The sequence below is a fragment of the Pseudomyrmex gracilis genome, unplaced genomic scaffold, assembly GCF_002006095.1.
Source record: "Pseudomyrmex gracilis isolate BER0280 unplaced genomic scaffold, ASM200609v1 scaffold_271, whole genome shotgun sequence".
NCBI classification, from domain to species: Eukaryota; Metazoa; Arthropoda; class Insecta; order Hymenoptera; family Formicidae; genus Pseudomyrmex; species Pseudomyrmex gracilis.
In genome coordinates, this window is record NW_018020855.1 from 40746 (window position 1) to 51972 (window position 11227).

The window sequence follows — 11227 nt, forward strand, 5'->3', positions numbered from 1 at the left end:
TTTCTTTTTTTTTTTTTTTTTTTAATTCTTAGTTGTGTGTGTACGCACTATTTTCCCCAAGCAACGAGTGAGCACTTGTTCGAAACCCCTTTGACGAAGATTAATATCGAATCATCAACTAATAATAATGTACTACTGATAAAATTAATAATTTAATCAATATTGAATTAGCAACGGAAAATCTTTATTATAAAATTTCAACAACAATACGTAATCTTATACTTACAATACAATAAAACATATCACATTTTGAATATTTTCAGTCCAAGTAGTTGAAAAGTTTCACAGAGATTTTTATTCAATATGAACTTTGTGTGGATCAGTAAATCTCGCTGTTAGGATGTAAAACACAGCAGGTAGCGGAACTAAAATCAACATCCATGGATGAATGTCAATTTCGCGAAGAGTTGCTATTGCCACTATGCCATATCCATGTAATATCCAATGGCCTAAGATAACTATTATGTTCTTTCTGTCCAAAATTGAACTCAGCAGCAACGACTTGATCGTCTGGTTCAATTTAAATGCGAAATGCGCTGCGCTTGAAATAACTGATAAAATAATAGTGATGAAAGGAAAAGCGTAATCTGTAAGATACAAAATTAGATATCAAAAACTTAACGCACAAAGTTTGCACAAGATACATGATATTCTATATGTACATACATATTAGACCTCCGCCAACAGCATGAAGCAACGCAAGAATTGGATAAAAATACAATGCACCATAAATGGAAAACTTGCCGCGTCTTGGTAGACATTTGCTTGCTATTATTGGCCTTATTAGTAACATAAGGACTATCCCTAAGACGTAGAAGAGAAAAACCATGGTATACCTGAAATTTTTTAAACATGAGTTTTTAACATATGACAAGAATAATTTTTATAAAAACTTTGTCAATAGTGATTTTTTTTTTTAAGTATAAAAGAGAATATATGTGTAACCGCTAACACAATTGTGTGTGATTTCCAAAGATATATTGTAGGTTTAATAAAATTTATCAATTTTTAAGCATTGAAGAGTGTGAAAAAATGGTAAACTAACAAAGGATAAACTGCCTCTTGTGTACAGTGTAAAGTTGCTTCATAATTGGGACTTGGATTGTGCAACAGAGTATACCAATCCGACAATTTTTTTGTTCTGCACGACTTTATGTTGAACGTTCCGATGGGTTCTGTCAGCTGCAGCACTATGATGCACGCCAGTATGACCTCAAGTAATGCGGACAAGTGCACAGCAATCACTTCCTTGGGTATACCCCGGCGAAAAGCGACCAAGTCAATGAAAAACCAGTGCAATACCAGAACCAACAAAGCCATAAACCCGAGATAGAGCCAATCGTAGAGCGTCGGTGTGTCTTCGCAAGGCACGCACGCTGACGAAGCATTTGCTCGATAACCGCGCATACAAGCGCCACAGTCACTCCAGTTTCCATCTGACAACAATTCTCTGCCACAATAGAGTCCAGGACATCGTATTAAAGTGTTCATGATGTCGCTGTTGTTATTTTTTTAAGATACAAGGTTTGAATAAGAAACGTTTTATTACAGAATACGTGAACAATCAAAGTCAAGTCCAGAATTTTATATGTAAACTACATGACAATTGATAAATTTCTTCTTCGCATTTTGTTTTTTAGAAACTTTTACAACGATGATACAGATTTACCAGTACAACCATTCTGACGGCCACTGTGAACGCCACCGACACACTATAGATTTGTTTTATTTCCCTACACCGGCTGCATTAATTCACAGTTCTATCTTCTTCCTTCTGATAAAAAAAAAAAAGATTGACTGTGAACTAACGCAGAAAAATAAAACAAATCTTATATACGTCAGTACTCGTTCTTATAAAGAATTGAATACGCAGCTTTGACTATGTACGGATTGCCAGTAGCTAAATTTCAGACGTGTCGCGAAACTGCAAAGCAAACGTAAGCTCCCTAGTCAGTGATTTTCCGCAGGAGCGGAGAGGCTCCTGTGAAAATGACGTCAATGATGAAATCAGCGCGAAATTACCGGTTTCGTGCGTTTTATTGCGTAGTTAGTTGTTTGCTGTTGATTTATGCTGAGTTTGATTTTTTCCTTGATCGAAAACATAAGGGACAATAAAGAATAAATAATATAAAAAAACACGGCAACTTTCGACCAGTTGTTTGAATTTCCCGGCATTTACCGACTAGGGAGCCTCGATAAATCGCACTTCGATATCTCGGCGACACCGGGGGTGCGTTCCAAAATCCTACCTTGGTTACTAAAATGCTATATTTCGCGTCACGTGTACTATAGTTTTTGGTAACCAAAGTAGGATTTTGGAACATACCCCGGGCAGCAAAGTGTCACGTGACTCAAATTTTCTAGGACTGCTTCCGCTAGGTATATTTGCTGCTCTTATCTAACCCTCACTCGATGTCATTGTTTGCTTTCGAACAAAAAGCAGCAGAACCGGGAAAATTTTATTGTTGATGACTTATGCAATAATTAAATAATTCCATCAACAACAAAAAATAGCATCGAATAAGGGTTAGATAAGAGCAGCAAATATATCTAGCGGAAGCGGTCCTAGAAAATTTGAGTCACGTGACGTTTTGCTGCCGGACAGCGTGCTGCTGTATGAAAAGGTACCTTAAGATCAAATTCACAATGATCACAAATTAAAAATCGCCCTTAAGCCCGTAACAAACTACAAATTATACCGCATTCAATTTGAGAAGAGAATTTTACCGCGCATAGAAAAAGAAAAGCGAGCGAAAGTAGGGATATCTTTGCGTGGGATTGGCGGGACACTTTCTGACAGCCAATGGCTGTGAAGCAGGAAGACTTTCTTGTCCTAGGAGAGACGCGCAAAACGGACGAGTTTTTCTTTAATTCGGTTTTCTCTTCTCAAATTGAACGCGGTATAAATTTATTACGCACTGTGTACATAAATTTACATGTGGCACAATGTGGCTGAATGTATATTAATTATTAGCCACAATGTAAATTCATTAATTTACGGTATCAAAATAATATATATTTCAATAAAAACTCATTAAAAATTATAGTACAAATTTTTCAACTTCAAAATACTTCTCACTTTTATCATGCACTTTCGCACGTGCTCTTTATTACCGTGAAACTTGTTTATTAAATTATTGACGAGAAAATGTAAAAAGTTTACATGTGTGTGTTTTTTTTTTTTTTTCAAAACTTTGAAAACAATTAAAAGGAAGTCGCAATTTAAAATAAAAAAATTGCGACCGATTTGTAACACAACGCGCAACCGCGCTGCGCGACCGACGTCGTTCGCGCGCCATCTGTTTCGTTCGTAAGTTCCCGGCGACAATCGGTTATCTCCGGCCGAAGATTGCCGAGCGCACATTACTATTTTCAGGCACACAAGGTACCTCTTGACGGATTTTCAATAAAGTGAAAAGGGCGGCGGTGCGCGCGTGATACATCAGAGACTTTTTTTTCGAGATCGGCAGTTCTAATTTCTGACGGTTCGGGAGTAGGTTAACCGCTTTGGTGGGCGAACGAAAATTCTCAGGGTGGTGGGCGCGCGCGCGAGAGAGAGAAACACACGAGAGGAGAGTAAAAAAAGAGTCCACGGACGAGGCGGACGAGAGAGAGCTAGCGAAGCACGCGCAGCCAACAGCGGCACCAGCACAGCACCACCACCACCACCGCACCGCCACCGTCACCGCACCGCAAGAGAGACAAGAGCTACGACGAGATGTCGGGCTACATCTCGACGGTTCTCGACGCCTGACGGTCGTTCGCCGTCAATCCGCCGAAAAATGAAACAAGTCCTTAAATCGGAGCGAGCAGCTGATGGCGGCCAAGCGCTGTGCTACAAGCTGCTCCTAAGGTGCACGTTCACCTAATCGTCGCATCGGCAGAGCAAGATCCGTGCGGATTCGCGTTGGAAGTGGTGGCGGCGCGTTCAGCGGCTGCCGCGCGTTAAAAGAACCGCAACGGAGCAGCGACAGCTCTCGGTCCGTGTTCTTCTTCGGCTACGCTTTTTTTCGTGTAGGTATTATAATAAAAAGAGAGCCGCGACGTACGCGGTCTCTCTCTCCCGTGGTGGTGTAACGTGTGCGTCGTGTGCGTGTGCGTAAGCGCGCGCGCGCGCGCGTGTGTGTGTGTGTGTCGCGCGTGCGGCCACATTACTCGCAGCCATACTTTACTACACGGACGTGCGCTAACCAGGCTATATACGCGTGAGTTGGTCTATTTCGTAACGGTGCTTCTCTCCTTCTCTCTTCGCTCTTTCTCTCTTAAACCTCTCCTCTCCTCTCTCGACTCGCCGACTCGGCTCGGCGCGCGCGACGGCGGCTCATTGCGTGCGTGCGTGCGTGCGTGCGGTGCGTGCGTGCGTGCGTGCGCGACACGCAACTATCCGACGACGTCTCGCACCAACGTTCGAGAAACGGCGAGAGGAAAAACTTTTACCGACCAAACTATAGCAGCAGCAGCGGTAACCCGGCGCGCCGCTGTTGTCGCCGATCGAAATTCCACCCTACGTCGTCGTCTACGTCTACGTCGTCTACGTCGTCGTCGTACGTTTCGTAGCGAAAGCTGTGTGTGCCGAGGGTAAGAGAAGAGCCGCCGGGGGACGAGACCGACGACCGGCTCTTATATATTGCGGTGTGTCGTCCGGCGTTTTTGTATCGTTTTTGCGTATCGTATCAACGACGCCTAATATAATTTTTGTGTGTAAAAATCTTTCGCCGCGTCGCGTCGCAGAAAACATCTGTAGCGCGTAGTGAAAGAAAGAAAGAAAGAAAAAAAAAAGGACGTACGGACGTACGGGACGCACGTCGGCCAGCAGTACACGAGAGCGTGCGTGTATGTGTGACAACGCCTAGTTGTGTCTGGAGATCCCCATCGCGCCCCTTTCTTCCGGAGAAGTATATTGGGCCAGCGGAGGAGACGCGACGAGAGCCCAACCGAGAATCCTCCTCTCGAGGGGCGTCCGCTTACGTACGAGCGAAATTCGACGATCTCCGATCTCGAGCGAATTTGTTTGAAAAAAATTTCGCTCGAAACAAGAAAGAAAGAGAGAGAGAGAGAGAGAGAGAAAAAAAAGAGGATTCTCCGCGCCACGCCGTGACCGTGGAGTTTGTCAGTGTCTCATAACGCACACCGTGGCCTCGTGTGTGCTATGCTCCTTGAACACAGCCTCGCGGTGTAACAACACTCACCTCCTCATCATCATCCTCCCCCGCCTTCTTCTTGCGCTTCTTCTTCGGGGAAACGCGAGAACGGTAAGTGTGTAAACGGTAAAATCGGTGGCGGAAGAAAGAGAAGAAGAAGAAGAAGAAAAAAAAAGAGACGACCGACCGGTACACACAAACCGCATCTCATCCGCGTGTATATCGTGTAAAGGTACTTGAGTGTGTGTGTGTAGGTCGTTCTTCTGTATCTCTCGTCGTTTCGTCGCGCGAGTAAAAAGAAGTGCAAAGTGTAAAAATTCAGTTTTGTGAGAGAGAGAGAGAGAGAGAATTTTTCATCTTCCGCCTCTGTGCGCACGAGAAGGAATGCAACCACCGCTTCGAAGTGATCTTCGTCTCTAGTGGCGAAAACGCGCGCCGCCCGTGTGTGTTTTTTCCGAAAGGATCCGGTCGGACGAATTCGGAGAGAATTTTTGTATTATTACTACACACAGTGTGTGCACAAACACACGCCTGTGGGGGGGGGGGGACAGCTGGACCAGTGCGCGTCTCTCTGTCTCTCTGTGTTGTTATTAAGCTTTTTGCCATATTACGAAATTAGTGTTATTTGTTAATGCCAAAATGTCAGGGACTTTCGTGGACAGGATAGACCCCTTCGCTAAGCGATCTCTCAAGAAGAAAACCAAGAAGTCGCAGGGTTCCTCGCGCTACCGCAACTCGCAGGAATTGGAACTCCAGCAGCTGCCCATGCTTAAAGGTTAGTTTTTCCGTTGAATTTTTTTTACACTTGTTCCGAATATTGTTTTTCTTTTTCCTCTTTTTGGGGGGGGGGGGGGAGGGAAACCGTCTGTTTTCCGTTTTTTTTTTTTAACTCGAAAACGTGTTACTGATAGCGATGACGGCATCTATAGCAAACCTCTAACCTAACCTAACTTTTGCCTATCGTACGTGTTACACCGCAAACACTGTGTTCGGTCGAGGCTGAGAGCACTGTTGCGGATTCGCTGAAAAAAGAAAAACACACGAACACTGATGTCGAGCTATTTTACAATATATATATATATATATATATATTTTAATATATATATATATTTTTTTTTATTTATGTTATTAGATGTGACTCATATAAATTATACATGAAAACATTAAATTTTTGACGCGAGGAAAAAGAATCTCGTCATTTAAAAAGGAAAATGGAAAATGGTTTGAAAGCTTACATAAAACACATTGATAGCAATAGGTGTGCTAAAATCTTGCGTAATTATGCAAACTTTGCGCAAAAGATTGTTTAATTCAACATATACGAGTCTTCGAGTTCGCAATTTCAATATTTTGATTATCCGTTGAATTTGCTCACTTCTCAAATAACAATTTACACGAGATCGAAACTTTAAAGTTAAACGATGTGCATTTGATATGTACAGTTTAAGCTCTTCTCTTCCTAATTAATTGCGTTGCAATAAATGTGCGTCGGTTCCATCCGATTTTCCATCTTGTTCTTTTTTCATTTATTAATTTTTTCCGAATTGGGTCTGAGAGACCCAAAAGTCTGAGAGACCCAAAAATTTCACAGATCGATGTCTCTAGTTAAAATTATTATTATTATTTTTTAACGTTTGTATCCTCGAAACTACTAGATTTTTTAAATTCAGTTTTTTTTTTATCGACACAGAATTGTTCAAACTTTTGATTGAAAAAAAAAAAACTGAAGAAAATATTGATTTTTCGCGAAAAGATGTTTTGTGATTTTAAAAGTCGCGCAGGGTCTCAGTTTAGGCTGGGTAAAAGGCTGTTTTGGAACTCGCAGTCTCACGAAGAAGAATTAATTCAATAAAAAAAGTTCTCGAGCGATACGCGATTACAAATCTGTGTGTTCGGGTAACACACGTGTTCGAAATGCCATCCGATGCTAATGCACATTATTTATATATTTTCTCACGAGAGAAGCTCAAGGATATAATATCCTTGAAGGTTATTAAATAATTGGCAGAGAGCCTAAGTTTGTGTGTTCTTTTGACACTTGGGCAATCTCTCTCGCATCTCACCGTGTGTGCGCATCGATAAACAATTTACTATTCGTTCCTTTCAATACTTGAGCGCATCCGCTGTCGATTGACGAATCGTCGGTTAGTTGAGTAACGCGCACCATCAGCGTATACCAACAAATGTATTTCCATACATTATCATCAACAAAAGTTTGTTTCCTTTATCCCCTTCTCCTCAAGGAGAAACAACACATCTCGCGCAACAGTTCCTCGTAGTTGTTACCATTGATAGCATTTTTTTTTTTTGTTTGTACATTCGAGCGATTATTAACGATACTTAATAACGTGCAACCTGTTTTTTTTTTTTTTTTTGTTAGTTAACGAAGAAACGATAGATCATAAAAAATTGTTTATCACTACGTCACGTCACGTTACGTTTGTTGTATCAGAGAGATAACCGCCGAGATAACCTCACAATTCGCGCGTTAGTGTGTTTTCTGTATATATAGGTGCATTATCAGGTTAAAAATTCCACCTACTTGCGGAATTAATTAATTTCGCTGAATCAGCTAACACCCAAGCCGTGCGTTCCACACGTTTGCACTTTTACATATTAAGTATTATGACCGCGATGTAACATTTAGTTTTTTTTTTTTTTTTTTTTTTTTTTNTTTTTTTTTTTTTTTTTTTTTTTTTTATCGTTCGAACGTTTAGATGCAAATGAATGATACTCTGTTGTTTTTATAAGGACATAATTCTTTTTTTTTTTTTATAAAAGTGTCAGATTATCGTCAGACTTGATCCGCTGTATTGCACGGATTTACTTGACTCAATTTCACTTTTGAAAACTTTTGTTTATCGCTGATCGATATGTCAAATCAGACACTTGACGCGAGAAAAGAATAGAAGAGTACGTTGGAATATTTTTTTGATATCGTTTCGAGATATATGGACCGTACTTACGTTTTTTTGCAGAACTCGCGTGACGCGTCTATCGGAGGAATTTGTGTGCACGCGCGTTTTGTGTCTATCTAGCGCAGTGTTTTTTATATGAATGTATAAAATAATAATATACATGTTTGCATAAATTATACATATATACATATGGAATTCTTGGAAATAAAACAAGTACGCAATAATCGGAAAACGGAAAGATTGTTTTTACATAGTATTTTTGCATACTTGGAATTTTAATTAAATTTGTAACCGCACACAAGTAGAGAGAGAGAGAGGAAAAATACTGTAAAAAAACAAAACTAATACACAAAACTGATCGCGATGAGAACAATGTTTCTTTTACATGTAAAAGTTGAAATATTGGAAAAAAAAAACTACGATATTACGTAAAGATAAAGAAAAATATTGCGTAGACACTTGATTCTTGGTACATATGTAACGCGGAGAGAGAGAGAAAGAGTGAGAGGGAGGAAGAGAGGAAGGGAAGGAAAGGAGGGAGAGTGAGTGAGTAGATAAGTGAGTGAGCGAGTGAGTAGGTGAGTGAGTGAGTGAGAAAGAAAAATAGAAACACGGAAATATAGCGTTCCCGATAGTCACGTGGAGTTGCCGGCAGCTTTTTTTGTGATAAACGCGGAAAAAACAAATCAAGTAAAAGTAAACATCTCACTTTGAAAATAATTCTCGTGTTTCGAGTTGAAAGAGAAACGTTTGACAGAATGTAAAATGAAAAAGGAAGAATTTTGACCCGACATTTTTTTTGTCTTTGAAGAAGTTGACTTAGCGAATAAACAAAAAATTGTTCGATACTTTTTGCCGGTAACCATTCGCGGTATCGGTAGCAACGATATCATCGTTAGTTCTCGTTAATAATTTCTACGTGATTGTGAGATATCACAGCGATTTGCGCGATAGTTTGTTAAGTTCGATAATTTAATCGCGCGTCGCAAAAAGAAAAAACTGTGTGTCTCTTCGATCGACGAATACACTATATTCGATTACACACATACGCGTGTACATAAAATCGAAGAAGAAATTTGCGAGTAGAAATTGAAAAAACTTTTGAGAAACTAATTGAAGTGTACTTATGTTATTTTTTGCTCGCGTAATATTTTTTTTGTTTTTTTTTTTTTTTTAATCTGGCTCGAATTCACCGGATATTATTATTCTTTGTTGTGTATGCTAAAGACATGTATGACACACAAGATTATCGATACGTCAATTCACCATCGCGCATTTGTTATTCGTACGTAAAATTATAAGTTTAACGATCGGTAATGGAAGAGGCGACAACTCGGCGATAACAGAAAAAAATACGAGAGAAGAAATATGATTTCCTAATACGCGACGATAAAGAGACAAAGACAATGGGTTTTTTTTAGATTAGTTGCTTGTTCTTCAGAATCTTGTTCTGAAGAATTTTTCAAGATTGCGCGCACCGCGTTGCTCTAAAGATTGCATAAGTCATAATAAATATATATATATATAATTTGTATTTTGCGACTTCTACTTATTTCGAAATAAGAGATTTGTATGTGTGTATAAAAACGTGTGTGTCTCTTGTTTCAAAATAGATAATCGCTTGAAGAAAGACAGAGAAAAAAATAACGTAATCACAAGACTGACACCGTTGTTAGGAACGCGATTGAGTTCGCAAGTGTTCAATATCACTTTAACGGATTATCTTCTTTGTCGAGTTATCTACGCGCGAACAGCAGGTATATCATAACTACTGATGAAATTTGATACAACGCTCAAATATAAAGATATATACGTTCCGTCACACGTCGCTTGTGTGTTTTGATCATAGCGTCCCGGATTTTTGGGCGTTCTCAGATTTTCACAATTTCTTTCACAATGATCTCTTGAAATATTTGTTTTTTTTTTTTTATAAAGAAGATTGAAATGTGTCATTTTTGTTGTTGAGGTGTTTTCTAAGATAGCTTGACAACTTGAGACATGACGCAATCTTTTTATAATTAAGTTTTCAAACTTTTGGGTAAATATCGCACAAATTTTCTCATTTGTTTTTTCCTCGTTTTTGTTTATCGCCGTTTCGTTTTTTTTTTTTTTTTTGCGGTCACTTCATTAGCAGAAAATGATAAGAAGTGAAGGACATTCTAATTTAAAATATCTGTAAATATCTGTATTCATAAATACGTAAATAAGTGTCTGATTTGTAATTGTGAGATTAACATAATTGTTTTCAAAAACCGTTATATATATATATATATATCTTTAAAAAAGTATATTTAAATTGTTTGAATTTTTTTTTGTAATGTCACCGACGGTAAAATTATTTTCCTTTTTATTTTATTCTGTTAACTAACAAATACATACATCTATAGACGTATATAGTTATCTATCTTACCAAATGATTTGTCGTTTATTCTTGCCAAGCAAATATATTTCATAGTTTTTCTCGTTTCTTTAAAACGAAAATACAAGAATCTGTTTACCGCCTTATGTATTCTTGTTGTTTGACATAATAATTGAACAATTTGTTTACGTCATAAATTGCTCTTAGACTTATTTATTTAAAATATGTCTTTGTCGAATTAATATTTCAACTAAAGATTATATATATATATATATATACACACATGTGTGTGTGTCCTTTTCTCTTTCTATCTCTTTCTATCTCTTTTATTATCGGCTATAAACAGTCAAATGCGATAAATTACCGCAGCTCCCTTGAACACACTTGTACACCATGACGAACGTGCATTACGACTGCTCGTAAACAACAGGTGAGCGGAAACAAGGTAGAGGTAAGATCAAGAAAGTTCAGTCCGCACTCGGGCGGATCCGTGTCAAAGTACTCAGGTGTGTCTGCCGAAGATATCTCATCTCTTGACTTTTGCGAGAGAGAGAGAGAGAGATCAGAGACTTATTTAGTTAGAAAAACCTAGTCGCGAGATACCTACTCTCGAGTGTATCGTCAAAAGCCGTGGCGGCGGCGGCGGCGATCTCATAAAAGTTTTACAATTTTCGTGTGGCATATCCTCTTTAAAGCAGGGAGACTCTTTTAGGCGCTCGATACGTTGGATGGGCATTTTCGATCGGCGTTGTCACTTTACCGCGACCGATATGTTACGTATCTCTCCGTATGTGAGAGAGAGAGAGAGA

At 39.2% G+C, this 11227-nt stretch overlaps 2 protein-coding genes across 4 annotated transcripts in view; one reads left to right on the plus strand and one right to left on the minus strand.

The window, feature by feature from the left end:
* Positions 1-28: 28 nt before the first annotated feature.
* LOC109859601 (JNK1/MAPK8-associated membrane protein) lies at positions 29-1916 on the minus strand. 3 transcript variants are annotated; one of them, XM_020437990.1, is made up of 4 exons: positions 1670-1916; positions 1046-1498; positions 667-836; positions 29-587 (listed from the first exon to the last, which is right to left on the minus strand). In XM_020437990.1, the coding sequence occupies exons 2-4, from the start codon at positions 1489-1491 to the stop codon at positions 295-297; spliced, it is 909 nt and encodes a 302-aa protein (XP_020293579.1). In that variant the 5' UTR covers positions 1492-1498; positions 1670-1916; the 3' UTR covers positions 29-294. The 3 variants fall into 3 exon arrangements, with proteins under 3 accessions (XP_020293579.1, XP_020293578.1, XP_020293577.1); XM_020437989.1 differs by having other exon boundaries at positions 1046-1692; positions 1846-1902; XM_020437988.1 differs by having other exon boundaries at positions 1046-1915.
* A 2430-nt stretch (positions 1917-4346) lies between these two features.
* Positions 4347-11227, plus strand: part of LOC109859610 (serine/threonine-protein phosphatase 2A 56 kDa regulatory subunit epsilon isoform) — a 17859-nt gene continuing 10978 nt past the window's right edge. Inside the window, exon 1 of the mRNA XM_020437998.1 lies at positions 4347-5916. Coding sequence (XP_020293587.1) covers positions 5781-5916 — 136 coding nt within the window. The 5' untranslated portion in view covers positions 4347-5780. The remainder of the gene's footprint in view (positions 5917-11227) is intronic.